Source organism: Tamandua tetradactyla, chromosome 2, assembly GCF_023851605.1.
Source record: "Tamandua tetradactyla isolate mTamTet1 chromosome 2, mTamTet1.pri, whole genome shotgun sequence".
Lineage (NCBI taxonomy): Eukaryota > Metazoa > Chordata > Mammalia > Pilosa > Myrmecophagidae > Tamandua > Tamandua tetradactyla.
In genome coordinates, this window is record NC_135328.1 from 218978683 (window position 1) to 219006332 (window position 27650).

Consider the following 27650-nt stretch of genomic DNA (forward strand, 5'->3'; position numbering starts at 1 on the left):
ACCCAGAAACCAGGGGGGCATGAGCTTGGGGTAGTCTCCTTCTCTTTCTTGTATCCCCTACATCTACAGTGGGACAATGGGAGCAGCGAAGGGACAGGAGTCACACAGTACCCCAAGACCAAGCCTCATCCCTTCTCACTGCCACAGGTTCCATGCAGTGGGCTGGCCCATGACCTCCCTGTGGGTGGATGTCAGCACAGGGTCTGCCCATCAGGGTGCTTCAGGGGAGGGGAGCCCCTGCCCTCACACCCATGCAGGTGCTCGGGGAGGCGGGTCTCCTGCCCAGCCCCAAAGGCAGACACTGAGGCTGGAGCTAGAGCACGAACGTGGGGGGTGGGACGCAGCCTCGTTCCGATGTGTCCCCTTGTGTGCCCCTCTCCCAGGTAGCTGCCGTTGCCAGGGCTGCCAGGGGCAGAGCACCGGTTGGCGCCTCTTGGGGCAGCCCGACCCGCTCTGCTCCCGGGAATGGCCGGGCCCCGCCCTGGCCCCCACCCCCGAGGCAGGTTCCTCGCCGGCATGGGGCGGGCTCTGCGGCGGCGGGCTGGGTGCAGAGCGGGCGGGGAGGGGAAGCCCCAGTGGAGGACCCAGTGTGGTGTGAGGGCGCATGGAGCAGCGGCTGGGGGGCTGCGCGGCGGCGGCGGGGGCTGCGGTGAGTGGGCACGTGGCGGGCCGGGGCAGCCTCGAGCTCTTCCTCCGGTTGGATCCGGCGCCGCGGGCTAAGGAGGGGTCCTGGGCAAGCCTTGGCTCGGAGCCGGGGAGAGGGGTGGTGCTGAGCTGTCCCCTGTTCCGACCTAGTTAGAGGCCCAGCTGGGCAGGGCCCTTCCGTTGGAAGGAAACACCTTTCCCGGGGCCCCAAGCAGAGAACAGCCCATGTCTCCCACTTCACAAAATGCATGGGTGGGGACGGAGGGAAATGTGTGAGGGGGGCTCTCAGGAGCCCCCTTACTCTGCCCCTGGAAGCCTGGGTTGTGTAAGGGAAGGAAGTTAGTCCCACCCTGCCCCCCACGGGCACTCCTTTTGCCCAAGGACCTGAGGGCAAATGCTGGGCCTCTGAAGTGGGGGTGACGGGGCCTTGGGGCACCCTGTGGGGAGTCAGCAGCCCCCGCCCCCCAGGCTCTTCTCCTGGCGCTCCTGGGGGTCCAGGGCCAGGGTAGCATCGTGGGCCCCCCCTGTGACTGTGCCCCTGACCTCCAGAGGAGGAGTGGTCTCTTCTGCTGCCAGGGCTGTCCGGCAGGTAAGTGGTCACTGGGGCAGAGGGGTAGGGGGGGACAGCAAGGACAGGCTCAAGGCAGGAGGGGGACAAGCTGGATTAGGGAGAGGTGGCAGGCACGCCAGGGGTGGGGTGGGGGGAGCCTGGGATGGCGGTGAGGGCAAGCAATGGGAAGGCGGGGAGGGGCAGGTGGGAGGGTGCTGGGCCACCATCTTTCAGTGTCTGATTTCTGCCTGAGTGCCACAGGGCACTATCTGAAGACACCCTGCGCAAAGCCCTGTGGGGTCGCCACCTGCCTCCCCTGCCCCCGGGGCACCTTCTTGGCCAGGGAGAACCACCGTGAGACCCGCTGTGCCCGCTGCCAGACCTGCGATGAGCAGGGTGAGAGGCTGGCTGGGTGCTTGGTGGGGGCTCTTGGGGCAGCCCAGCATCACTGTAAGTGCCGGGGAGGGATGAGGGAGAGGCCAGCTTGGGCCCAGACGGTGGGTCTGAGTGCCCTGTGCCCACCCCATCCCAGCACGCCCCCACTCCCCCAAACCCCAAGCCAGCCTCAGGATGCTTTGACCCCATACTCTTCCTTTGGGGCTTCCTGTCACTCTCCACGCCTTGCCTTTCTCTCTGGTTTACCCCGTCTCTGTTCTCAGGGTGAGCGGGGCGGGACCCTGGTAATGACTGCCTCTGCACTACCTCTCCAGCTTCCCAGGTCACCCTGGAGAACTGCTCGGCAGTGGCGGACACCCGCTGCGGCTGCGAGCAGGGCTGGTTCGTGGAGTGCTCCTTCAGGCACTGCAGCGGCGGCTCCCCCTTCCACTGCCTCCCATGCCCAGACTGCGTGGCCCTGCACCGCCACCCACTGGTTCCCTGTGAGTGCTCCATTTCCTGCCCCCCCCAGCTACCCCCACCCCCACCCTCCGCTTCCCTCCTCCCATCCTGACACATGCCATCTCTCTGACTGCAGGTTCGGGCAGACATACCAACTGTGGGGACTGCCTGCCTGGCTTCTATGAGCATGGGGATGGCTGCGCGCCCTGTCCCACGTAACAGCCAGCTTCCCAGGCCCGGGGGAAGGAGGGCTGGGAACGGGGGAGGGGCTGCAGGGGAGGGGCTGCTGCTCTGGGTGTAAGGAGAGCGTTGGGAGGAGGGAGTTCAACTCCACGATGAGGGGCGAAGACAGGACAGCAAAGGGACATCTGGACCCTACTTTTTATAAGAACTTCCCTTGGTAGACCTATTTCGTATGTTCAGTATGGGCTTTTATGTCCCTGTGGAGATTGTCACATTGGTGGCATTTCAGAACTCGAGCTTAGATTCAGGACTTGCCATTTGCCTCAAGAGCTCTCGGGCAGTCGCATAGCCTCTCTGCTCTGTCTGAAACGTGGGGATGAGTAGAAGCTCCGCAGAGCTATGATAAGGGTTAAAGCGCTTTCTTCATTCATCACTCAATAAGCCTGTATTGGACATCTGCCATTCTCCAGATGTTCTCCTAGATGTCAGGGAAACAGCAGGGAACATAATAGGCACAAACCCCTCTTAGGGAGCTGGCATTCTGGTGACCTTGAATTTAGCCCCTATCACTGGGGACACAGGTGATGTGTCAGCAGTACTGCGGAGATTCTCTTGGGTAAAGTGAGGTTGATGTGGGCAAGGCCTCCACATGTCAGGCAGTGCTGGGACGCCTCTCCCCGGGTGCACCCTCCCTTACCTCTGCTCCCTCCTCCCACTGCTGCAGGAGCACCCTTGGAAGCTGTCCTGAGCCCTGCACCGCTGTCTGTGGCTGGAGGCAGAGTAGGTGGATTGCTGGGAATGCAGTGGGAGAGCTGGGAGGGCCTAGGGGGAGGTTGGGGAGTGGGGTGGCTGACCACCCCACATCCACCGGCTGCGCTTCCAGTGTTTTGGGTCCAGGTGCTCCTGGCAGGCCTGGTGGCCCCACTCCTGCTTGGCGCCACCCTGACCTACACATACCGTCGCTGCCAGTCTCGCAAGCCCACGATTCCTGGTGAGCACATACATACAACAGAGCTAGGGTCCTGGGGTGCTGATCCAGGAGGGGAAACTGAGGCAGGAGTGTGGGGTACAGATGAACCCAGGAGATTTGCCTGGTAGCTGACTGGACCCTTTCTGACTCTCTTGGCAGATGAGGCTGGGATGGAGGCCCTGGCCCCCCCGTGGGTAAGAATCTCAGCAGTGTCCATGGGAAAGAGGGTGAGCAGGTGAACGGGCTGCAGGCTGCTGGAGTTGGGAGAGTGGCCCTCAGTGTAACTTGAGGATGTGTCGAGAGCTGAGTCAGTGAAGGAGACCAGCACAGGTCCTCCCTCCAGTGGCCATCTACTGGGGTCCAGACAAGCATCCAGTGGGATGAATGCCACATAGCGGGGGAGTCTGCCAGGGTTGGGGACTCAGTAAAGGCTCCCCAGAGGCCTTAAACAGGAGGAGGTTAGAGGGGCTGGATCTTCCAGCAAGAGGAACTAGCGCCTCTGCTGGGCCACAGGTGAGAACATGGCCAACTAGGGGAGGTGGCATGGGAGAAGGCTTGCTGATGGAGACCCCAACAAAGGGGGCTTAGTAGACAAACAGGGCTGACCTGGGGCCTCTCTTGGCTTCCAGGCCACAGACCCCTCACCCCCAGATAGCGCCCACGTCCCGCTGGACGAACCCAGCAGCAGTGAGAAGGTCGGGACTGTCCAGTTGGCAGGCCACGGCTGGACCCGTGGCTCCTCCCAGACCCAGGAGGCAACCTGCCCAGAGGTGACATGGCCCTGGAATCAGCTGCCCAACAGAGCTCTTGGTAAGTGAGCTTAGTGGGCTTGTGGCCTTGACCCCATTCTTCTGAAGCCAAAGTGGAAAGTGTTTTCTCCAGGAGTCATTTGCCCACTTCTCATTCCCTAGCTGACCGGGTTAGGTCTTGCTTTTGGGTCCCCGCCTTTCCAGCATGCCAGTGCCCAGGCTCCTCGCCGCCGCTCAGCACACCTCTGAGGCCTGCGCTTTCTCCAGCGCTCCCCGCAGGCTCGGCGGCGGCCACGCTCCAGCCGGGCCCGCAGCTCTACGACGTGATGGACGCGGTCCCCGCGCGGCGCTGGAAGGAGTTCGTGCGCACGCTGGGGCTGCGCGAGGCGGAGATCGAGGCCGTGGAAGTGGAGGTCGGCCGCTTCCGCGACCAGCAGTACGAGATGCTCAAGCGCTGGCGCCAGCAGCAGCCCGCAGGCCTGGGCGCCGTCTACGCGGCCCTGGAGCGCATGGGGCTTGACGGCTGCGCCGAGGACCTGCGCAGCCGTCTGCAGCGCGGCGCGTGATGCGGAGCCCACCCACCACCTCGGGGCACGGGTGGCCCTCGGAGAAGCCCTAAGTACGGTTACTTATGCGTGTAGACATTTTATGTCACTTATTAAGCCCCTGGCATGGTCCTGCGTAGCAGCGCCTGCCGGCCTGGTCCCTGCGCGCCCCCAAGCGCCGGGTTACAGCGACAACCTGGGGTGGGGGTGGGGGTGGGGGTGGGGGGTTCAGGAGATCGCTCCACTGTTTCTCGGCCTGCGTGTGGCTGAGGCTTTGGTATTAAATCTCGGACGAAAAGCCGCTGCTTGGTGTTTCCGCGGGGCTGGGGATGTTAAGAGGCTCAAATTTGCTACCCCGGGGGCGTCGAAAGCACTGAGGCCGCCAGAGTTGGGCGGAGAATAGCGCGGCCCTGAACCCGCCACCCGCCCCCCAGCTCCCCGAGGACGAGAGGAGTCCGCGGTGATGGCGAGTGAGCGTGAGCGGAGCCCCGGGCGGCTGAGAGCACTTTAATGGGGTGCGAGGCGCGCGGAGAGGCGGCAGCCGCAGACACAGGTTCAGGCCCCCGGTCCTCCACGCAGTGCACCCGGGATGCGAGAGGCCGCGGAGCGAGTGGACCTGGCTGGGGCCGGGGCGCAGACCTGATGTGGGGGGTGAGGGGTGGCAGAGGCGGGGTTCCGGGAGCAGCGATCTCGGTCCCGACCGGCAGTTTGCAGTTTTCATTGCTTGTGGTAAACAAATGACTGAGAGGAAGCCCTCGGCGGGGCTGGGAAATGCGGCCCGGGCTGGGCCGGGCGCAGATCTGGGTCAGGGAGGGAGGAAAACCCCTCCCGGACACGGATGCGGCCTGCCTCCGCCCAGGATGCGCCTGCGACGCGGGTTCCGGGGTGCGGGGGAGGGGGCTGCAGCCGGGAGCGCGGCCAGCAGGAAGACAGTCACCACCCACGGGCCAGGGACAGGCTGCACCTCTTGACCTTCAACTAACATGCAAATGTATGTAAGTCAGCATGCAAAGAAGCAGCCTCTTTTGAGTCAGCAGCTTGGGCACTTTTTCTGAGGGACTGCTGCAGCGGGCGAGCTCCAGAGTCGCCCTGGGCTGGGGGTGCAGGGACGGGGTGGCAGGGGGAGGCAGGGAGGGGCTCCAGCGCGGGAGGGGAGGGTGGCGTGGCTCCCAACCCTTCCGCCACAGCCCGGCAGGCCGGGCCGGGGGCTGGGGTGGCCCCGAACTCGCGAGGGTGTGAGCAGGAGGCCGCAAACGCTTAGTACTTAGCGATGTCCCCTTTCTTCAGGATGATTTGTCGCTGCCAGGGCGCCAGCTTGGTCTCATCGTAGCCCAGCGTCCTCAGCTTCTCCGACTGCTCTTTTTCCCGCTGAATCTCCTCCAGCTTCTGTCGTTCCTCCTCTTTCCTGGGGGCCGGGTGGGGGCAGAACCCTGGTGAGATCTCAGGGCAGGTAGTGGGGCGGAGCTGGGGGTACGGATGTTGGGTGCCCCAGAGAGGGTGGGCCAGTAGTGGCTTAGTGATGGCCGGGACCTGGTTGCTGAGGTTAATTAACAGGTATTAGGGGCAGGAGCCCGGTCGGCGGGGCACGTGGGCTGAGTTGCTGGGGAGAGAGGGGCTTGACTGGGGACGGAGAGCTGGGTGCCCACAGGAGTTAGGGGAGTGGGAGGCTGCTTGGGTTGTTGTGGGCTGGGGGCGTTATTGGCAAGAGGCTGTGGCATGAGAATTCTACAACTGGAGGTGGGGAGAGAAGTTGGAGGGCTGGGCCTTGCCTTGCGGGGAGCTGGTGTTAGGTTATTGGGAGACCCCACTGTGTAACTAGGGCAAGGCAACCACTCGCCACATAGGGCCACCGAGCGTGCCACTCCAAACTAGATTATGTTGTAGGCATAAAACCCATTCAGTATTCCAAAGGAATGCAGGACCTCTGGTGAACACTTGTTGTATTGACTATACTTTGAAATAATATTTTGGACCTATCGGGTTAAATAAAATATATTATTAAAATTAAGTTCACCTATTTTTTTTAAAACGTGGCTAGCAGTGATTTAAAAATTATATATGTGGCTTGCATTATTTTCTGTTGGACAAAACTGGGCTGGTTTACTGATGGGGTCAAAAACTAAGTTTTGAGGGACAGATGATCAAAATGGGGGTTGAGTTAACTACGGGGCAGAAAGACTCTGTTAGTGGGAGATGGGACTAGGAAATGGGAGCCAGGTTATTCGAGCAAAGGTGCTAGATTATGGGGGACAGCGGTCATGGGGGGCAGGGTCTCAGTTAACGAGGGAGAGGGGAGCAGTTACTGGCAGCGGAAAGGATGCGCCCAGGGTGGGGATGGGGAGGCAGATCCAGCCGGCCACGTACTCACCGCTTTTGCTCCCTGGAAGGAAAGAGACAGTGTTAGTTGGTGCCACCACCTCAGGGGCACAGTCCACCTGCTGGGTTCCACCCTTGAGGACCCCCAGCTCACCTCTCCTCTTCCAGTTTCTTCCGCAGGAGGTCCCGCCTCCAGGCAGGCATGCTGGCCAGCCAGGCTTCCTCTTCCTCCTCCTGAAACACAACCACAAAGTTTCAGGGCCAGCATGGGCTGAGATTCAGGGACCCAGGGGACTGGGAGAGAGAACAGGGGCACAGGAAGGACCCTTTTGATGCCCTTCTGTGGGCCAAATGGATAAGGGTGTCTGCCATAGACCTCTGTGTTCGGGAAGTTGTGCCAGACAGATCAGGGCTGGCTGAGCTTTGGGGGAGCAGAGCTAAGGGGAGCATTGAATGCAGTAGCTGGGATGAGCCCCAGAGGCCCTGAGCCTGATTGACCATAAGGGCAGGGGGACAGATGGCCCTAGGCCTTGGACCCAGAATCTCTGGACAGACCCAGACGTGGGGCTGCACAGACCCTGGCAGCTCAGGGAGGCTCAGACTATCCCCTGGCGCCCACACAAAGGACCTGGCTCCTGCTTGCCCTCCCTTCCAGTGGAGCGAACACCAGCTTCAGTCAGAGCTGTGCCGATGGGGGCCAGGGGAGTGTGTGGTGTCCAACACAGAGACTTATTGCAAAGAGCTTTATTACTTGGATGTTACACAGAAGGATCTGCACACACCACACAGAACACTGCACACAGTTCCTTATCCTCAGCCAGAGAGATAGCCATGAGCCCCCGGAAAGAACCGGAGAGAGGAAGAGAGATGCACTAGCCCTAAGGGGGACCCACAGTCCCCCCTCCCCCACCTTGGGGGAGCTGATTCTTCTGCCTGGCTCTATACAGAGCCTGGCCTAAGGGCCAAAGGGGGCAGTTGGTTGCCCTTTGCCATGCACTGTCTCTCCTGGCCAATGTTCCATATCCTGCCCTTATGCAACCTCAAAAGCTGATGCAGCCTGGTCCTGCGCACTCCGGGCTTTCCCAGGCCACCTATCCGGGTTCCTCCTGCCAGCTTGTGGCCTTCTGAGGGCATGAGACAGGCATTCAGGCCCCGGTTAAGAGGCTGAAAGGTGATTCCACATTCTGCTGCTCAGATGTCAAATAGCTCTGCCTCCTTCTCCTTCCAAAAGGAGAAACTGCGATCAATGTAGCGGCAGATGTCCTCACTGCTGAATTCGCCCATCTCGGACACCAGCTCCAGAGGGTCTTCCGCACGGGTCTCTGAACTAGGAGAATCCGACAGCAATGGTGGGGGTGGCTCAGCAGGTGGGGGCTGTGGTGCCGGGGCCAGGGCCTCGGGCTGCTGCTCTGGCCAGTCCTCCATCATTTGGGCTGGAGTGGCCTCTTCTCCCTGCTCCCTCTTCTCTTCCTCTTTTTCTTCCTTCTCCTCTTCTACCTCCTCTGCCTCTTCTTCCCAGGCCGACTGGGCCTGCGGTCCATCTCCAAAGAACTGGCACCTGAGGTCTTCAAAGCCATCTCTCCAGCTCCGCCGGCCAGCCTCCACCTCCTCAAGCACCACGCGGTGGAAGAGGCGGATGAGCTCCCATGGGTGGCTGCCCAGCCGGTCGAACATCTCGTAGCACAGCAGGTGGCGGAACTTGCGCTCCTCGCGGCTCAGGCCCATCTCTAGCAGCTGGAAGTAGCCCAGCATGAAGAGGTCCAGCGTGAGGCTGTCATAGCGTGGTGGGGCGCCGCCGTCGAGGGGCGGCAGGAAGTGCTCGGGCCAGTACAGGCCATGCGCTAGGCCGGCGCCAGGCTGTTGGCCCGATGGCACCTGTCGTGGAAGGCTCCGCCAGTGGCCCAGCAGCTTGCCCACCACCTGCCGCTGTCTCAGCACTTGCAGCAGCTGCCCGTCGGGACCGCGGTCGGCGGGGGGCAGGGACATATCCCCGGAACTGGGGCCGGGGTCGGGGCCGGGGCCGGCGGCGGCGGCAGCCACAACGCGGGGCAGGAGTCTACGCAGACGCGCCTGGGCGAGGCGCGCGGGTCCGCGGCAAGTCCACTTGCGCCAGTGCTCCAGGAAGAGGTAGACGATGCGCTCCTTGCGCATGTCGATGTAGTCCTGGACACCGCGCAGCTCGGTGGAGAGCGGCGGCCCGTGCGCCAGCATCTGGGGCTCCGGCAGCGCTGCGGGGAGGCTCGGTGCCTCGGGCGGGCCCAGGGCGCGCGAGGGCTCGGAAGCGGGCAGCGGACCGTTGGCGGCGGCGGCGGCGGCCGGGGCGCTTGGCTCGCCCGGGCCGCCTGCCACGTAGTCTTCCTCCAGGATGGGCTCGCGGCCCGGGGCGCCGCCGGACAGTGAGGGAGGACCGTATGGGCCGCGCGCGGGCGCCTGACCCTGGGCGCGCAGCTCGTAGGTGGCGCGGAGACGCCGCACGGAGACGCCGCAGTCGAGGATCTCGCGCGCCACGGCCTCGCGGCACCAGCTGAGCGAGTGCGAGCGGCCCAGGCAGAGCGGTCCGGGCCGCCACGGCGCGTCGGGCAGCGGCGCCAGCGGCTGGCCCGTGTCGGCGGCCAGCAGGTCGGCCAGGTGCGCGGGCCGGCCGCCCAGTGCAGCCAGCAGCGTGGCCATGCTCTTCAGCAGCGCCGAGATCTTGCTGCACCAGGCGGGCAGGCTGGCGGCGCGGCCGTGCATGCGGCGCGGGTCGACGGTGAAGCGCGGTGTGGACAGGGCGGCTGAGATGGGCAGCAGCTGCTCCAGCTCCAGCTCCAGCTGCTCCAGGCGCGCCTCCAGTTTCTGCGCTTTGTGCAGCACCTGAAGGTTGTCGATTTGCTGCTCTATGCGGAGGACGTCGGCCTCGGTCATGAGCTCACCGAAGGGCCCTAGGATGGCGTTGTGCGCATGGGAGTACCTCCAGCCCTCGGGAGGGTAGCAGCAGGAGCTGGCGGCCGTCAGCTAAGGCGGGGAAGACAAGAGAGGGGAGGGACGCGCGTCTCCCTCTGGACCGGCTCCAGGTGCAGCAGCCGGGGGGCCCTTTGCATGTCCCGGGTGGTGTAATGGCTCCAGGGGGCTGCATTCGCAGGGTTGGGCCACCATGCTGGGGTGAGGCTTCCGCCCAGGCCAAGGCTCCGGGCGCTGGGCACAGTCCATTTGGTTGCTGGTGGGAGGGGTACAGCCAGTCATTGGGTGCAGCTGCTGAGGCAGGGAGGCGGGCTGGCGGATGGGGTCTCCACGCCTGGCTGGGTTGCACATTACACCACCGAAGGCACAGGCAAAAGGCATTGAAACCCAAGGCAGGTCAGCCCGCCCCTCTCCAGGCCAAGGCCCACCCCCTCCAGCCAAGGCCCACAATCACCAGGCAAGATGCCAGTCAGGCCTCGCCTTGCCCGCTCGACGGACCTCTCCTTAAGCCCCCTTTACTCCTCAACCCCACATGGCGGTGCCATCCATGTTTCAGTTACTGAATGAGAGGCCCATACAGAAACAGCGCTTATTATTCTCTTCCCTCTTAGAGAGGCTAAAGGTGTGGCTTCCAGTGGGATTCCCAGCCCTGCTTACCCTGCTGGAGTCAGGATCAAACAATGGATAGAGCAGGCGGCCTAGCACTTGCTCCATTCTCATTTATGTGAACTTTTCTCTCCCTCTAGGCTGCCTCTCCAGTGCCCCACGTTTTAGCCTGGGGGCCTGCCCTCTCCCTGTCATAAGGCCTTCACCTTGACCCACTTTCACCCCCCACCCCAACTCCATATAAATGATAACGCCACTTCCCTGCCTAAAACCGCTGGTAGCTCCTCGTGGCTCCAAGAGAAAGTCCACTGTCTGCAAGGGGACTGGTCAGCCTCAGTGGCCTGCCTCCACTTACCTCCCAGCTTCCCCTCCATCCCCTCCCAATGCCACTGGACCATCAGAGTAAGGGCCACCCAGGTGGTTGCACCTCCCCTCTCTGCTCCACCCTTTTACCAGCCCACTCTTGCTTATCTTCCAAATCTCACCACAAACATCACTTCCTCATTTCCTAACACCGAGTGGGGTGGCCAGCCTGGGTTGCCAGGGACCCCGGTGCTCCTGGTAACAGCCAATGGCCTGTCTCCCCTGCCTGCCTCTCACGCCTTCATGTCACTCCGTTCCATCTCCTTCATGGCGCTTTACCACTCTATTAGCTGTCATTTGTGCCCATGTTGTTTGTTGATGGTCACCCCCCCACACACACCTCCACACCCCCAAAGCCACCCCAATTTAATTCACCATGAATCCCTAGAGCTCACAATGGTGTGTAGCACAGAGACGGCACGCAGGGACTGTTTGTTTAATGGATGCACAGCCATCCGTCCTACCAGCTAGAGATGATCAACCCATTTTTACTGGTGAGGAAACAGGCCAGATGTGAGAGAACAAAGCCCTCTTGGCAACTGAGAGTGTGGTCCCTGGACCAGCAGCAGCTGCTGCCTCGCCAGGGGGCTTTGCTAGAAATTTGAGTCTCTGCCCCAGCTAGTTCTCCCCAACGTTTGAAGGCACATTAGTGCTTGATAAACACTGCCATCTCACTTCAAAGGACTGGCTGCTGGGGTGTGGGGGCTGCCAACAGTCCCATGAGTGGGGGTCTCCTACCCTACTTTCACCCCAAAGGTGATGGAAGACAGCCCGGGTTCAAGGACCAGGAAAGGATGGAGGGATTTGGAGGGGGGCTGTGGGCCCAGGTGCGGACCCTCTGGGAAGCCCCACCCCGCCCACCTTCCGCTTCTGCTCCTCCTCCTCCTGCATCTTCAGCTGCAGCTTCCGCACCATCACCTGGCGCTTCCATTCGGGGATGGGCCGGCCCTGCTCGTCGTGTGTGGGGACCAGCGCCTCCACGTCCAGCTGCACGCCAGGCGCCGGGGTGGCGGGAGGGGCTGGGGCCAGGGTGCCGTTGAGCAGTGGCTGGGGCCCCAGGGCCGGTGGGGTGGGGCTCCGGGCCCGGGACTGCGCGGGAGATGCCGATGGCTGTGGCGAGTCGGGCTGCAGGGAGAAGCCGAGGGGTTGAGCCTGGGGAGAGGCCGAGGGAGCCCGGGCGGGGCACCCCTCAGGGCCACCTACCTGGGAGGCCGGCTGTCCGCTGCCGGAGAACACCGTGGTCAGCCCTTTGCTCTGCGGTGTTGGCTTCAGGCTCTTGCCCGCCTTGATCTCAGCCAGCAGCTCTGAGTTGTCACCCGTTGGGGACATCATGTTGAAAGATTTGGTGCCTGCGCGGAGGTGGAAGAGGCGCTGGCCAGGGGTGGGACTTGCAGCCCCACCGCCCCCCACCTGCCCTTCTGTTGCTCGTCCCCAAGCTAGGACAGGTCGGGGTGGGGGGCCTTCCTGGGACCCAGAGGGGTCTCTCAGAGACCCCAGATGCGGACCTCTGGCTCCCAGACCGCGGTGGCCCCACCATCCTCCCCACCCCACTCACGGGGTATGGTGGGGCCCCCGCCTGGAGGCCTCCGGGAGTGCATGGTAGCTCTCAGGCTGGCCCCGACGAAGATTCTAGCAACTGTCTCCACCCAGAGCACTGACTGCCCAGCTCCAAGACGCCACCCGGGTCCTGCCACCCGACCTTTGCTCTGAATTTCCCTGCTGGGCCCGGCCGGGGTGGAGTCTCCCTCTGGCCCTCTGTCTGCATCAGCAAAGCCCAGTGACCCTTGGACTAAGTCACTTGGGACCTTCGTGGCCATACAGATTCGGGACCTTGGAGTGCCAACAGCCAGCCCACTCCCTCCGCTCCCCACATACACCCCCCAGACAGACACGCGCGCAGACACACTGGTTGCACACTTATGGCAAAGCGCTGCTCAACTCAAGCGGCCCCAGGAAAGCGGAGCCCTCGCTAAGGACATGGGGCCGGTGGTGGGGTGCGGGCGGGGGAGAGCACCCAGGTGGATAACATGCAAATGTCCGGCCCGGAGTTTGCATTTGGAGAGGGTTGTCTTGAGAGCCCGGAGCAAGGGGTCTGGTCTGGGTGGGAGGAGTAAAACGGGCAGCAGCTCCCGGATTCCAGGACTGGGCATCCCAGGCGCGGCCGCAAGAGGGGAGAAGAGGGAAGGCGGCCGGGGTCGGAATATGCATGAGCGGTTGTGGGTGCAGTGGGGCTACAAGGGTGGATGTGGGGGTGCTGAGGTCTCCCTCGCCTGCCGGCTCCTGACCCTGCCCTGTTCTGGAGTCTCGGAACCTCTGCCTCCCTTTTCCTGGGGCGCCTCCTCCCTCAGCCCCCGCGCCCTCAGCTTCAGCCAGGAGCTGCATGGAACTACTCACTCTTCCTGTGCCTCAGGACTCTCACTTCTAGGGGACCGAGAGGAGAGAAGCGACAGTGGAGTTAGAAGGAGGAGGCGGGGGCAGGGGTTAGGCGGGGACAGCAGAGGACAGCGGGAGAGGGCAGGAGGGGAGGGAGATGCACAGGAGCAGGGGGAGGTGGGGAAAGCGCTTTTCTGCCTGTCTGGATCTAGCTCTGACTGACCCTGGGGCTCCTCTGGAGAGGGCTGCCCAATTCTCAGCAGGGGGCAGCGCCCCGAGGGCTGGGAAGGGCTGGCCACGGGCCCTGGCCCCCTCCCAAGGGCCTTGATCTTGGCCTGGGCTTGGCATAGGGCACCCTGCCCAGGCTCTGCTGGAAGGGGGTGTCTGGGGAAGCCCAGAGTCTATTTTGCTTTTGTTCCCAGCTTTGGCCCTGCTGCAGGCTGCAGAGGGAGGGAGAAGCTCACTCCAGAGTAGGGGGTGGGCTAGGGGCTTTTCTGGAGCTCAGCAGGTCCAGGATGTGCTCTCATAGGCTCTGATCTGTAGGGGCTCCACTGGAACCCCCAGAGGCCCCAGGCTGGCCCTACCCTGCACGTTAGAGTAGAGGGAGGAAGCTTTGGGTGATGTCCATCAAGTGGCTAAGGGAGGAAGCCCCACCCCTCACACACACACAGGTGGGGATGGGAGCGCTGGCACTCGCTGTTTACATAGCATTCTCAACCATTCGACTCCTGGGCAGTCCAGGAGCCCTGGCGGGGGGGCGGGGTTGGGGCATGGCCTCATCTTACAGAAGAGAAGCAGGGGTCCTGATTGCCAGGCTAGCTGTTTTAAAAAGATGTCCAGGGAAAGTTGCCAGGATGGGCACTAACTGGCCTTGTCCCTAGGGCCCCTGGACAGGGGTCGCTGGGAAGAGTCTCTGAAATGTCTGAGGAGAGCTCAGATCTGTGCTAGCTTGGAAGACAGGAGAGAGCAGTAGAAAGTGCAGCCGGAGAGACTCAGGATAGCTGTGGGGCAAGAAGGTCAGCCAGCAGCCCTGCCCCAGTGACGACAGTTCCACTTCTCAGAGCTTCCCCCCGCGGCCGCACCGCCCCAGCTCTTGACAGACACCAGCCACCAGAGCTGGAAGGCCCTGGTACTGGACAGGAAGAAGCTCAGAGATGGGAGGGAACTTTCCTGAGACCACATAGCCTAGCGCTGTTGAGTAGGAACTAGAGCAGCTCAGAGCCTCCTGCACAGAGTCAAGTCCTCACTGGGGTAGGGGCTGGCAGGAAAAAGGGGTGCAGGCACTGCAGGGAAGGGGGGGTGCCTAGACTGCCCAACCCCCTTCAGGGCCAGGGCCGTCCCCGCCCCTTCAACCTGCCCTACTCACTGCCCGTGGATGAGGACGAGCGGCGCTGTCCGCAGCCCGGGCCAGCGCCCTCCAAGGGCAGAGGTGGGGCAGGCGGCAGGGAGCTCCCGGCCTCGGGCAGGGGCGGTGGCGGCGGCGGCGGGGGCAGCTCCCTGGACGCCTTGGAGTTGGGAGCGCAGCCGTTGTGCACGTGGTTCCCGGAGAGCAGCGCCGCCTGCGGGGGAGCGGAGGGGCCAGCGAGTGAGCTGCGGGCGGCAGGGCCCGGGCCGGGCGGGAAGGCGGGTGCGGGCTGGCGGGCACGCACCTCCTCGCTGTGCGCCATGCCCCGGCGTGCGGCTGGCGGCTCCCCGGGGCAGCGGCCCAGCTGGCGGTAGTACTCTCCCGTGCTGGGCTGCTTGCTGAAGGCGCGCGGCTTGCGGCTGGAGTCCTGCCTCCGCAGCCCGTGGTGGCCGTCGCGGGAGCTCAGCTGCGGGGAGACAGCGGGCGGGCGGGCTTCGGGCACCTGCGGCCGGTGAGTGTGGCATGCACCTCCCCTCCCCACCCCGTCTCAGCTCTTCACCTCCCCGGGCTCCCGGCCACCAGTGGCCGTCGGGGGGCACAGGCGACCACGTTTCAAGACTCTCCTGTGTTGAGAGTGGGAATGGCGCGGCCCTACGCGGAGGGGTCTGGGCGCGGGCCAAGGGGCACAGGGGCCCCCAGGGAGCCTAGAAGGGGCGGGCCCAGGGGCGGGGTGGCCCAGCCCGGTCGCCAGGGGGAGCCGGAGAAGGAGAAGGCTAAGGCCTCAGCCGCCCCGCACCCCCGGCTGCCGGGCCGGCCCCGCGACGCCAGGCTCCGCCTGACCCTCTCTTGCGGGATCCCCGCCGGGGGGGGTGGGGTGCCGCCTCTCGAGAACCCGCGCCCTCTAAGGCTTAGGCGAACCCAGGGTCCCGGGCCGCCCTGCCTGGGGCTGGGGTTGCTCCTACCTGCTACAGTGCCGGTGGCCCCCGCTGTGCACCTGGCGGCGGGGGCGGCACAGACCCGACACCTGCGCTACCTGATCCCTCTTCTCAGGTTACACACCGGCCCACGCCCTTGCGCTCCCGGCCTATGGGCTCCGCCGCCTTGACATCACCCAGGGCCCGCCAATCCCGGGCCGAACCCCCACCACCCGGAGCGGTCGGGGATGCCACAGGGGCGGCCCCTGCTCCGCCACACCTGGCTGTCGGGCCGCGCCTGCCCCGCGGGTCAAATGTGGCCCCACCCCTGCGCCTCGGTCGCTAAGCTCCGAGCCCAGCATCCCGGCCTCGCCCCCGCTCTTCCCCTCCAGAGGGCCGGAGTGGGAAGGCGGGCCTGGCTGCGGGCAGGGGAGCCCCCATTTTTGGCCCCCCGACTCTGCGTGGCGCCCCCGTCCTTCCCCTCCTGCATCTGGAAACCATCGCCATCCGCGTAAGCGACACCGACACCGGCGCCCGAGCCTCGGGTTTCAGGGGCGGCAAGGAGGGCTCGGGTGACAGCGCTGCGGCCCACCGGGTCGTGACTGTCCCCCGCTCAGCCCACCGCGGGAAGAGGGACGTGAGGCGGCGCGGCCAAAGGCCGGGTGACCCGGCAGGGGCTGCAGCCCTGCCCCACCCCTCAGACCATGCGTCCCCGTGGTGGCCCCGGACGCTCCGTGCCCTGCCTGCCCGGGTTCACGTTGCAGGAAACAGGACACCGCGGGATTTGTTTTCCGGGCCAGCCCGCCCCCTCGGCGCCCCTTGCAGACCTGGTGGGGCGGATGCCACGACCCTGTCCCCGCCCGCCGCCGGCCTGGGCACCCGCGTGGGGGCGCACAAAAGGCCCTTTGTGGAGCGGGATGGGCGCCTGCGGCGGGGCACGCACACACCCGGGAGGGGCCGCGGGGACCGTACACCCGGGGAGCTCCGGCTCAGGGGTGAGGAGGGGTGCAGGGCAGGCCACCTATCCTGCAGCTTTGGGCAGGGCCCACAAGCCAGGCAGGGTAAGTCCTGGTACCAGGGAAGCCTCACACCCCATCCCCAACCACGGCAGAGATGAAGGCGGAAGGGAGGTGAGGGCTTGCTCTGAGGTCTGCCCCACCTCCACCCAGTGGCCCTGTGACTGGGTCTCCCATACAAGTGGGCTAACCAGCTCCGTCCTGGAGTAGCTTGCCTTCTGCTTGAGAGAAAACTGTAAAGTTGGGGTGCCCACAGGGCCCTGCAGTCGTCCCCACTCTGCCCTCAGCCACCATCCATCACCAGACTGCCCTTCCACCTCAGACCAGCCTTGCTCTGTCCCTTCGACTGGCAGCCCAGGGTCCCTCTACTCAGAACTCCCAGAGCCCCAGCCCTGCACCTGCAGGCCCGGGACGTCTCCAGGCCCTCGGTGTGCCCTTCCCACAAGCTGGTCCCCATCTCAGGACGGGCCCTCCCACCCACCCAGGAGCTCAGGCTCCAAACTGGGAGCCAGCCTCTGCTTCGTGCCTCTCTCAGCCTCCACTGCCAATTGGTGCCAGGTCCTGCTACAGCCCCTCACCTCCCACCCTCCTCTGGCCCTCACCTTCACAGCCACACCCCCGGCATCTCCCACCTGGAAGACCACCCCCCTTGGGTCCACTCCTGCCCCGGGCTGTGGGCACGTGTCTTTTGGAGGAGTTCACACACATCTCTGCCGACTCTGTGACAAGCTGCTACTCAGTGCTGTGGCTGGCTCCCAGCCCCCCGCCAGGAATGGCTGGCTGGGAATCCATTCCTTCAGCCCCCCAACTCTTCACTGATGGAGGTGGCCTTCTCTCATCTCCCTGATGTCAACACTCCACAATGAGCCTGGTGAGGGACTATGTGATGGGAGCGGCTGGGAGCGGCAACTTGCCAACATGCCATGGGCCCAAGGACCCCTGTGTTACCTCAGGAGCAAGTCCAGGCCCTCAGCCCCACTGGCCCCCTCCCCAGCCCAGGCCCCCCGCAGGAGGCAGGAGGGGGATGAGGGCTCCTTACTTCCTTCTTGAGGGTCTCGGTCTCCACGTGGCGGAGCTTGTTCTTGGTCTGCACGTAGATGTCAGCTGCGGGGAGTCCCACAGGGGGCTTGGGGGCCGGGTAGCCTGGCGGGGGTGGGGGTGGGTGGGTGCCAGGGGGTGGGGGCGGTGGGGGGAAGCTGGGAGGGGGTGGTGGAGGTGTGGGTCGCCCCGTCTTGTCCAGAGGCAGGCCCAGCTCCGGGTTCAGCATGTCCATGTAGGTCTGCATGTCTGCAGCGCTGGCCCGGGGCAGCCCTGGGTAGGGAAGGGAGGTGGGGTAGGGGCGTGGCAGAGAGGCTGTCCCCCCAGGATGGAGACCCTCCCTGGCCTGGGCAAGGAGGGCTTTAGCTCACTACTTGGTATGTCTCTGCTGTGGGCCCTGACAGTGCCAGCTGCACCCTCCACCTGCCCCTGCCCCGCCCCAGCACTACCTTGTGGGGGAAGGTCATGCTCAGGGATGGAGGGGAAGCTGGGGGTGGGGTGCAGGAGGCGTGTGGAGCAGGGCCACCCGCAGTCAGGAGGGGCAGCTCCGGCAGGACCAGGAGATGGATGACCAATCCGACCTTTGCAGGGCACCCCCTCCAGCTCTGCAGGTCACCACCTGGCGGTGTGGGGCGGGCATTGTGGGCAAATAGGACAGCTGCACCGAGGGTGTGGTCGGCGCGTGCACGCAGGCCTGGGCTCTCAGGGTATCTGTGCATGTGCAGCTCTGCTTGTGCGTGTTGCACAGGGGTGCAGGTGGTACTTCGTGTTGCTGCATGTTTTGGCACTGGTCTGTGGGCCTGGTGTGTTTACCTGCCTGTATACTTGCTGGCTCCGTATGTGTGGGTAATAAATTACAGGTGAGAAATAAAGGTGTCATGTACACATCATGTACAGATGTACATACATGTACATCTGTAATTAGTGTGTACACATGTGTAACTGCGCCCTGCGTGTGGGGAGGGAGGTGTAAGGTCTGGAGAACCCATGCACGTGTGAGGGCTTTGTGGGGGGCATGCAGACATGTGGATGTACATGTATGTCGTTTGTCTTCCCCTACCCCACATGTTCAAGGCAGCAAGTGACCTGGGCAGCTCTGGGTGTTGCCTGGGGGCAGAGTGAGCCCCGGGGTTTGGCCTAGCCTGCTCTCCCTCCTCCCCAGCCCACTGGAGTCCTCTTGGCCCCTCACCACGTGGAGGGTGCGGGCCCTTGATGCTGGAGTGGCTGGACGAGCAGGAGTCGTAGTTGGAGAGGGTGCTGGTGGGCGAGCTGAGGTCAAAGTTCGGCCGCTGGACTGACATGGTAGTATTGGGTGAGGACATGCCTGAGTCTGGCTGCTTCGTCTCCAACTTGGCAGATGGATCCCGGGACAGCACGCGGTGCTCCACACTCTGGAGGAAAGGAGAGGAGGGTGTTAGGGCAGCCCCACCCCACTCTGGGCCAGGGTCCCAGCTCAGGCCTGCCTCTGTGGTGTGACCTTGGTTGAGCCACCTCCCTTCCTGGGATCCTTTTCTTTGTCACTGGAGGTTTTCTCCAGGTCTACCTGTGTCACAATTCATGCCCATCCCCCAGGCAGTAGGACCCTGGGTTCCTGGAAAACCCCTACCCCCTGGCTCTTCTCTGCTCAGGAGGGTGGAGGGACTGACTGATGGTAGAAGGAGTGCAGCTACGCCAGCCCTCCCCTCCCTCATCCCTGGGCAGGAGAGTCTTGGCTCTAGCCTCTCTATGGAGAGGGGGCTTAGGGGTGGCAGCTGGTGACTGCATATGCAACAGCTGAGGCTAGGGGCAGAGGGCAGGGCCCTGAGACCGGCTCCCCCATCACCTGGCAGGTGGCCCCTCTCTTTCCTTGCCCTAACCTTAGGGCAGTCTCCCGACACTGGCCCAGCCCCCTGTCTCCTTGGTGAGGTCTGGGGTGGCCTGGCTGGCCCATGCCCCAGCTCAAACTTGCCCCCCCCCAACCCCTGGGTCTGTGCCCCTGCCTTTGCGCCTGATCCTCCTGGCATGGGCGCGGGCTGGGGTGGGGAGGGGGCCCCGCTTACATTGCCCATGCCTTCCCTGCTGCCGGCAAGCCTGCTCTCTCGCTGCCTCCTGCCCAGGCCTGCCCCTCCCTGCCTGAGAAGTGTCACAGGTCCCTCGGGAGCAGGAGGCAGGCCCGGCACCAGGTAACGGCGCCACAGCCACGCTCATTGGCCCCATAATTACAGGCTCTGAGGGAGTGTTTGCCTTTTCTGGGCCAGCATCCTCAGTGGCTTGGATCTGTCACTGTCGCAGCTGGGCCTGCCTGGATGAGGGGGCCAGGCCTCCCAAGCCCCACACCTCCCACAGCTTGGGAGGGAGTGTTGGCCCTGCTGCCTACCCCAGGACTCAAGCAAAAGCCACAGGAGCTGGACTTTGGGGGCAGTCAAGGGTGGTGGGCACCCCCTGACTTCAGTGGGGAGCTGGGGCAGTGAAGAACAGAGATTTGGGGCACAGGTTTTGCAGCCTGGGAAGCTCCCTTCAAATCCCACCACCATCCCTTACTAGCTGCGTGACCTTGGTCAAGTCACTTTTCCTTTCCATGTCTCAGTTTCTTCATCTGTATATGGGGATAACAATACTACCTGCCCTTTGAGTTGTGGAAAAGATGTAAAAAGCTTGTAAGTGAAGGGCTGGGGCACGGCACCCAGTCAGAGCCTGTGTGCCACAATTCATTGTGAAGATTAGATGAGGCAGGAAAAGCCCAGGGCCAAGCGCCTGGCAGAGCGCTGGTTACTGCCTTTACACCAGCGGCCACCGCTGCAGGGGGGCCATCAAGTGGGCTGGAAGGCCCTGGGGCTCTGGTGCCCCCCCCCCCCAAATCACAGACCCTCCCCTTGAAGGAAGCCCTTGAGTATCCGCCCCTGCTTGTGCACCCTAGCTCCTGGGTTCCCCATTGTCTTTGGACGGCCCTTTCAGGGGTGGGGCTGGGGGGCTGGAAGGGTTCTCCCTGAGGTCCACCTGCAATCTCCGCTTCCCAGGCCTGGCAGGGCCACACCACGCGCTCTCAGACAGGACAGACGGTGCTTGGGGCAGGGCCATCCCGCCGTCTCTCCCTGGAGCTGGTCAGCACCCTTCTAAAGGCACCCAAAGGGCCCGCCCTCCTTCCTCCCCACTGCCCACAGTGCCAGATGGGACAGAACCCTGGACTCGGAGCCACCTGCACCTGCGCTTGACTCCCAGGGGCCACTCCGCAGCTGTCTCACCGTAACAAAATAATTGTAAAAGAGGAACACAGGGTTCCAGTTAGGAAGCAGGTGCAATAGTGGTCCAGAGGGTGGCTCCCGCCAGCTGCCAGAGCACATGGCACACCCCCACTTACCAGCCGTGACGTTGGGCTCTGGGCTTTATGTGTCTGAGCCTCGGTTTGCCATCTGTGAAATGGAGACTCTACCCCTGCAGACCTCAGAGGGCAGGTGTGGGCAGTCCCCCTGCGGGGGGCCTGCTGGGTGACCTTGGTTGTCCCCATAGGTATGCACTGCCCTGTGACAGCCCAGAACCTCCATTGTGCAACTTTTGCCTCCACTCACTCCCTCTCCTGTGGGCAGGGGCTCTGGGTTGGAGTAATGGGCAAGGGCACTTACTGGCTGTGTGATCTTGGAGAAGAGGTTTCGCGTCCCTAACCTGAGCATCTTCCTCGGAATCGAGCAAGGACACCTAGCACGGTGCGGGGGTGGGGGTGGGAGGGGTAATGAGCGCACCCTGCGCCCTACCAGGTTCTCCACGGTGCGCAGGTAGCGGGTGCAGTGGCTGTGGCCGTTGTAGTCCGAGAGGTCGGCGGCCGTGTACCCGTCACGGTCGCGGACGTCCAGCTCCACGCCATTCACTACCAGAATCTGGCAGCACTGCGGGGCCGAGAGCGGGGGTCACGCGGGGCCAACACAGGGCGACCCCGCCCCTCCCGGGCCCCGGCTCCCGCCCTGACCTCCAGCTCCCCGTTCTCGGCGGCGTCGTGCAGTGGGGTCCCGCCCCACAGGTCGGCGCAGATCTCGCCGCCGTGCAGCAGGAGCCAGCTGAGCACCTTGGCGTGGCCGCGGCTCGCCGCGAAGTGCATGGCGGTGGCGCCGTCCTTGTCCTGCTCCGACAGGCTCACGTCGGTGCAGCTCACCTGGGCGGGAGGGGTCGGGGCTGGGCGCCAGGCCTCTCCTGGCCCCGCCCCCGGCCCCGGCCCCGCCCCGGAGCTCACCAGCCACACGAGGACCGGGCTGTGGCCCATCTGAGCCGCGGCGTGCAGCGGGGTCATGCCGTCGTGGGCGCGCGTGTGCGGGTTCGCGCCGCACTCCTGCACTAGGTACTGCGTCACCTCCAGGTGGCCCTCCTGGCACGCCAGGTACAAGGGCGTGGCACCGTTCTTGGTTTGGGCATTCACTCCCCTGCGGAGAGGCAGACCGTGTGTCCGCGCGAGCTGCCCGAAAGCCGCCGTCTAGGGAAATCCAGAGGGCTGGGAGGGTGGGGGGAGGGCGCCTAGCCACGGGGTCCCCTGCCGCCCCTGGCTTCCTTTGGATTCATAGACCCGCCCAACGACCCGCAGGGGGCCCTCCGGCTCACCCCCTCCCTCGATCTCCCTTCTCAAATGCGCTCTGACTCGGTCACTTCCCCGCGCTCAGACACGGGCCACCTCGGTCTACCAGGGCGTGGTGACTGGCCTCCCCCTGCCTTCCCAGCCGCATTCGGCCACTGTGACCATGCGTCCCAAGATTGGGGACATACTTATATTAAAAAATATATATATATATTCTTGTTTATTCGAAATCCACATTTAATTAGGCGCTCTTGGTGTTTCTTGTTTTCTTTCTGCAGGTTGCTGTAAATCTGGCAGCCTATGGGCAGCCAGCATTTGCTGAGCACTTGGGGCTGCAGGCGCTGCGCTAAAATACCTGCAGCAGGTTCTTACCGAATGCCCCTATTATCATTTCCGTTTTGCAGTGTGTGTGTGTGGGGGGGGGCGGGAGGGGCGCGACTGCGGCCAAAGCCACACAGCTGGGAAGAGGCACCTGAGTGCACGCGTGTCCACCTGTCGGCCTGATCCGGTACAAAGGGGGCTCAAGGACTGGGAAGGGGGAGGGCAGGTACCTGTGTCCCTGCCCTTCTCTCATCCCTGCTCCCCCCACAGAGGTGTCCCACCTGGGACACAGGGAACCAGCCCGTGGGCTGGAGCGCTGCTGGGGAGCAGAGAAGCCGCCCTGGCCCCTGTGCGGAGCCCCCCTTTTTTTTCTGACTCGATTTAGGAGAGGGCAGCCCTGGGTGCGGTTCCGCGGAGGGGCACAAGGTGGCGCCGTCGCCCAGGCCCAGCCGGCCGGGCTGGAGAAAGATGCTGAAGGTGGGGGCGCGTCCTGTCTGTGCTAGAAGGGCACGTCTTCCTCCCACCTCATATCCTCCCGCCATCTGCCTTCCTCCCATCCATCCCCCCACCAGATCAATCCCCCCACTCACGCCCCCCTCCATCAACGCCCTCTCTTGCTCCTCCATTGACGGGGGTGGGGGAGGCCACCCACTCCTCAGTCTGCCCGTTTCTTGTCACTTTGCTGTAACTTTGTCCCTCCCATGACCCCTGCCACATGTGCCCCTCCTCTCCTTCTCACCACTACCGCCCCGCCCCACCCCCGAACTGCAGCCCCTCCAGCTGACCTCTCTACCTCTCAAACCCTGGATCTCTGCCCACTGTCCTGGTCCGCAAAGTTCTGTCTGAAACCCCTATGGGCACCCAGCCCCTGCTCCCTCATCCCTCCTTGACGTGGGGACTACCTCTTCCCAGTCGACACATCTGCCATCTGCTGAGCCTGGCATGTCTGGTATTTGGGGAGGCACGGAGCCCATACTGAGAGCAGAGGGGGGATTCCGAGGCGATGCCGACACAGCGTGAGGTAGACCAAGCACCCACCCCCCCCACGCCTGTCCTTGGAAACACACTGGCTGACGGCCACCGGCCTCCATATCCTGCTGCCAGCCCCGTCCCCGTACACACACTCGCCCGCTGCGGCGTCAGTAATGCCTGTTTAATATTTCACAAGCAACACTCCACGGCCTGAATTATTCACCCCGTAACCAAGGCACAGCGAGTGCCGGGGTCCTGGGGAGCTGAGGCTGGAGGGAGCCCCCACCCAGGGCCCACTGGGGAGCCGGGTCGGCCGTGAGCCCTGCCCTCCTGCCTCCCCTGCCTGGCAGGTGTCCATGGCCAGGGAGGCCCAGCCAGCGGCTTGAGAAGGTGACACAGGGCAGGACCTGAGCAGGAGGGGATGGTGATGCCCACACATCCTGACACTCCCAGCCTGCTCCTGGCCCCAAGCCCATCCACGGCTGGGATTGAATCTAGGTTCCCTTTTTACTGCTGGAGACTCCAAAAAGATCCCAAACCTCTCTGTGCCTGTTTGGTAAAATAACTGAACCTTCTTTCTAGGCTCATTTATTCATCCAACAAACATTTACCTATACCAGGGACAGAGCTCTAAGACTAAAGCAGATAAAAACCTAGCTGTGAGAGTGAGAAAATGAAATCAAGAAATGAAAAACAAAAGTGGGGGCAGAATGGGCTCTCTCTCTAAGCCCAACTCTGCAAATACAATCAGTGCCCTCCCCTCTACATGGGACATGATGTCCAGGGTGAAAGTCTCCCTGGAAACGTAGGACATGATTCTCAGGGATGAGCCAGGCCGTGGTACCATGGGATCCACAACGCCATCCTGACCAAAAAGGGGAAAAGAAATGTAACAAAATAAGATTTCAGTGGCTAAGAGAGTTCAAATAGAGTTGAGAGGTTACTCTGGAGGCTACTCTTATGCAAGCTTCAGCTAGCTATTGCTATTTACCAGGGTTTGCCAAACCTCAACTGAAACATCCCTGCCAACCCTAAAGAACACCTAGGGCTCTGTCTGAGATTCTATGAAAATTACATGCACTAAAATTACTTTCTAGAAACCTACCACCTCCAGATGGTTCCTAGGCCAGATAAGTCCTGAAACCCAGAGGGGCCAGCCTGTCCCAGAACAGCCACTGGTTCCATCCTCCTATTCCATATTATCAACAGCCCTTTCCAACATGAAAAAGTTAGAATGGGCAAAGTCCAAAGACCTCTGGGAGAAGGATCAAAGGAGAAGGAGGAGTTAAAACAGAGAAGATAGGATTTAACAAATGTTTATATTTGATTTTGCCAAATCATTATATTGATATTTCTTTTGGTCTCCAGTGTCTTGGAGCAGCCAGAAGGAAAAACCTAAAATTGTGGAACTGTAACCCACACCAAACTCTGAAATCTGTTCTATAACTATTTGCTACAATGTACTTTGAAATTTATTGCTTTTTTGTATATATGTTATATTTCACAATAAAAAAATGTTTAAAAAAAAGTGGAGGTAGAAGGCAACACACAAATAGCGAACCCCACTGTAAGTGATGGACTATAGTTAACAGGACAATTGTAAGAATGTTCTTTCAGGAGTTATAACAGATGTTCCACACTTAGGCAAGGGGTTAATCATAGGCTGGTATCTGGGAACTCTGTATTTTATGCATGATTTTTCTGTAAACCTATAATTCCTCTAATTAAAAAAAAACGTGAGTGGTCAGATGATGATAAGTGCTATAAAGAAAAATAAAACATGGCTCAGAAAGGGGCCTTCCAGGGACCCAGGGGTTGGTTTCTCGAGGAAGGTGAGAGATCAGCAAAGACTAACAGGAGGCGAGGGAGGAAGGCCTGGGAGGGGGCAGGAGGCAGGGGTGCGCTGACTGGAGAGGGGCCCCTGAAGCAGGAAAGGCCAGACCCTTGCATTAGCTGGAGAAACTTATAAAAATTTGGGAGACAATAAAGAACAAAGTAAAACTCCCTCACTACAGAGACAAATCAGTAACAGTAGTAGTAGCAATACTAAGGAACCGTTCTGCGAGCAGCCGTCGGTCTCTGATGGTTTCTCTGTGCCGAGCTCTTGTCTGCTCCTTGAATGCCCTTACGGGAAAGCCTTGAGTGTTGCTGCTCTTTGACTGTTGGGGAAACTGAGGCACAGAGGGCTTAAGTGACTGGACTAAGATCACCAGATGAGTAAGAGGCTGGGCCAGGATTTGAGCCTGGGTCTGTGTGACCGCAGAGCCGATGGTGCTGGATCCACTCCCCCTCCTGCCTGCTGTCTGTCTGTCTGTCTGTTCCCTCCACCAACCCGCTGTCTTTCTCTGCAGACCTCACCAAGTCAACCTGCCCAGGACTCAGGGAGTCTGCTTTGCCCACATGCTCAACTCTGTGTATGGGGGTGGGTTGGGGTTGCAGCAGAGGGGCCATGCAGCTGGGAGGCTGTGCTGTTGGGGGGCCATGCAGCTGGGGGACCATGAAGTTTGGGGCCATGCATCCGGGGGACTGTGTAACTGGGGGGCCCATGCAGCTGGGGAGACGCGCACCTGGGGGCTGGCAGGTCCAGGAAGTCCCGAGAGGGCCCAGGCTCTGGTGTGAGAAGGACCTGGGGGTCCTGGTGTTCTCAAACCCTCCATGAAATGGGCCAGTAACTGCCCTAATAGCCTTGTGAGTAGAGGAGGCTTACTTGTCAGGAACAGACGACATGCTGGCTGGCGCCCATTTACTTTTGGATGCCTCCTCCCTGGGCCTCTGGGAGGAACCACCCCCCACCTGGGGCAACCAGAACCCCCACCCCCAAGCATGGATCAGCTCGGGGCTGCCACGGGCATGGTTTCTGCAGTGGGGGCCGCCTCCTGGAGGGGAGGGCTGGGGTCTCTGGTGGGATGCTGGCCTCTAGGCCCCAGCCTGGCCCCAGCCCACTGACTGGAGCCCCCGACATGGCTACCACCTCTGGGAGACATTCTTAGGCCAAGCCTCTGCCTGTGCCCTGTGCCGCCTCCACGTCCTGACCCCCTGTTCTCCCATCCATACAGCCTCGGCCCCACCTTTCTCCTTTCCAGATCCCTCGGTTTCCCCACCCTCCTCATACTTGACCACCCCTGGTGTTCAACTCTCTTCTAAGCATCCTACTCCTCTTGGCAACCCCCCCGCCCCCGCCCCTCCGCGATCCAGGCTGCTTCTCTCTTCTCAGGGCAACCTCTCCCTTATGGGAGAGCCATTTCCCCAGTGCCCCAGGCCATCTGTCTACTCCATGCCACTTGTCTCTCTAGTGGGGACTGGGCCCTGCACTGGCCCCTACTTGAGAACTTCCTGCCCAGTCGTGCATTTAACCAGCCTTTCAACATGCCCGTGTCTACAGCAGATGCCTCTGTGATTCCCCCCCCCCCGCCATGCTCCCTGCCTAAGTAAAGCGTCCCACCCCACCCTCCCCTGAGCCCAGGCCCTAGGAGTCACTGAAAACTCTCACCCAGGGCCCTCTTAGGGGGCTGAGCAGCAATCACAGAAATCATGATGTTTTCCCCATTCTCTTGGGAAAAAGAGATGAGATGAACAAACTGTAACTATTAGGGAAGTCGGACTGATTACACGAAAGAAACACGGAATGCCTGCAAAGGCTTGCCTCAAAATCTCCGTCCGAGAATTGTGCCAGCTCTCCGTTAATGTTGCCACAAGGAACAAGGAGTTATCTGCCCACTGAACCAGACTCAGGTCAAAGGATGACCTCTCGAGTAGCCCTCCCCATTGCCAGTAACTTCTGCTCCAAGGAAAGTTGGAAAAGGGCTGACAGCACCAAGGATGACATCTCCTTGTGGAGCAAGACTGCTTTGAATAGAAAGTTCCAGAGCCTTTGGCTGTTCTATCTCCTGGTGTCCTCCAATCACGTCTCCTGGCTTATTTTAAAGATCCCAAATTAGGCCTGGTCCAGCCCTGATTTCAGCAAGGTTCTAGAACAGCCAACCTTACTTCCCAATCCATCAGCAAGTCCGGATTATTTCCAGGAGGCAACACTTATCCCTGCACCTCTCCCAAGCTGCCCAGGCCTTCCTGGAGACACCCGACTACGCCTCCCGCCTGTGCCCAGCTCCGCGCGTGGCAGGGCTACACCACATCTCTGCATGCTGGCCCCTTCCTGTCCAGGTCTGGCTCAACTCTGACCGCCCAGAGAGGTTTTTCCTGACCCCAAACTTAAAGAAACCCCCACTCCCCATCACTTCCCACCAAACAGTCCCAAGAAAGGAGAGTCGTGGCAGCCACTGGGAAGAAGGAGGAAGGATGAGGAAGAGCAGGGGTGGGGTGGGGCTGGGGGCTGCGATTTGGCATGGGCTCAGGGCAGGCCTGAGAGGCAGGGAGCTGAGCGGATGTGAAGGAGTGTGGGGAACAGCTGCAGGCAGAGGGACAGCAAAGGG

The 27650-nt window shown here is 62.2% G+C and overlaps 3 protein-coding genes across 5 annotated transcripts in view; 1 reads left to right on the forward strand and 2 right to left on the reverse strand.

Moving 5' to 3' along the window:
- The first annotated feature begins 604 nt into the window (after positions 1-604).
- Positions 605-4950, forward strand: TNFRSF25 (TNF receptor superfamily member 25). Its single transcript, XM_077130927.1, has 10 exons — positions 605-733; positions 1072-1234; positions 1457-1591; positions 1906-2073; positions 2169-2247; positions 2940-2995; positions 3099-3206; positions 3345-3379; positions 3815-3995; positions 4202-4950. Exons 1-10 carry the CDS (start codon positions 605-607, stop codon positions 4498-4500), a joined length of 1353 nt encoding a protein of 450 aa, XP_076987042.1. The 3' UTR covers positions 4501-4950.
- Positions 4951-4973: 23 nt separating this feature from the next.
- Positions 4974-27650, reverse strand: part of ESPN (espin) — a 29597-nt gene continuing 6920 nt past the window's right edge. Inside the window, exons 3-15 of one of the 3 annotated variants that reach the window (XM_077151478.1) lie at positions 21592-21778; positions 21331-21513; positions 21119-21250; positions 18580-18781; positions 17392-17663; positions 14727-14888; positions 14444-14636; positions 13099-13125; positions 11908-12053; positions 11566-11829; positions 6950-7029; positions 6848-6859; positions 4974-5884 (exon numbers count right to left, since the gene is read on the reverse strand). In XM_077151478.1, coding sequence (XP_077007593.1) covers positions 5737-5884; positions 6848-6859; positions 6950-7029; positions 11566-11829; positions 11908-12053; positions 13099-13125; positions 14444-14636; positions 14727-14888; positions 17392-17663; positions 18580-18781; positions 21119-21250; positions 21331-21513; positions 21592-21778 — 2008 coding nt within the window. In that variant the 3' untranslated portion in view covers positions 4974-5736. Of the gene's footprint in view, positions 5885-6847; positions 6860-6949; positions 7030-11565; positions 11830-11907; positions 12054-13098; positions 13126-14443; positions 14889-17391; positions 17664-18579; positions 18782-21118; positions 21251-21330; positions 21514-21591; positions 21779-27650 lie in introns of all 3 variants that reach the window. The other 2 variants (XM_077151480.1, XM_077151477.1) reach the window with 2 other exon arrangements.
- Positions 7055-10086, reverse strand: LOC143655203 (espin-like protein). The gene is made up of 2 exons (XM_077126656.1): positions 9928-10086; positions 7055-9789 (listed from the first exon to the last, which is right to left on the reverse strand). Exons 1-2 carry the CDS (start codon positions 10084-10086, stop codon positions 7987-7989), a joined length of 1962 nt encoding a protein of 653 aa, XP_076982771.1. The 3' UTR covers positions 7055-7986.

What these genes read in the sequence shown, in the direction of transcription:
- TNFRSF25 (XM_077130927.1), top strand. Translation starts at nt 605, where the DNA reads ATGGAGCAGCGGCTGGGGGGCTGCGCGGCGGCGGCGGGGGCTGCGGTG. An exon ending in CCGCCACCCACTGGTTCCCT is followed by an intron (nt 2,074 to 2,168) that starts GTGAGTGCTCCA and finishes CTCTGACTGCAG; the next exon opens with GTTCGGGCAGACATACCAAC. An exon ending in GCTGCCCAACAGAGCTCTTG is followed by an intron (nt 3,996 to 4,201) that starts GTAAGTGAGCTT and finishes CGCTTTCTCCAG; the next exon opens with CGCTCCCCGCAGGCTCGGCG.
- LOC143655203 (XM_077126656.1), bottom strand. Translation starts at nt 10,086, where the DNA reads ATGTGCAACCCAGCCAGGCGTGGAGACCCCATCCGCCAGCCCGCCTCC. An exon ending in GGAAGCCTCACCCCAGCATG is followed by an intron (nt 9,790 to 9,927) that starts GTGGCCCAACCC and finishes TCCCCGCCTTAG; the next exon opens with CTGACGGCCGCCAGCTCCTG.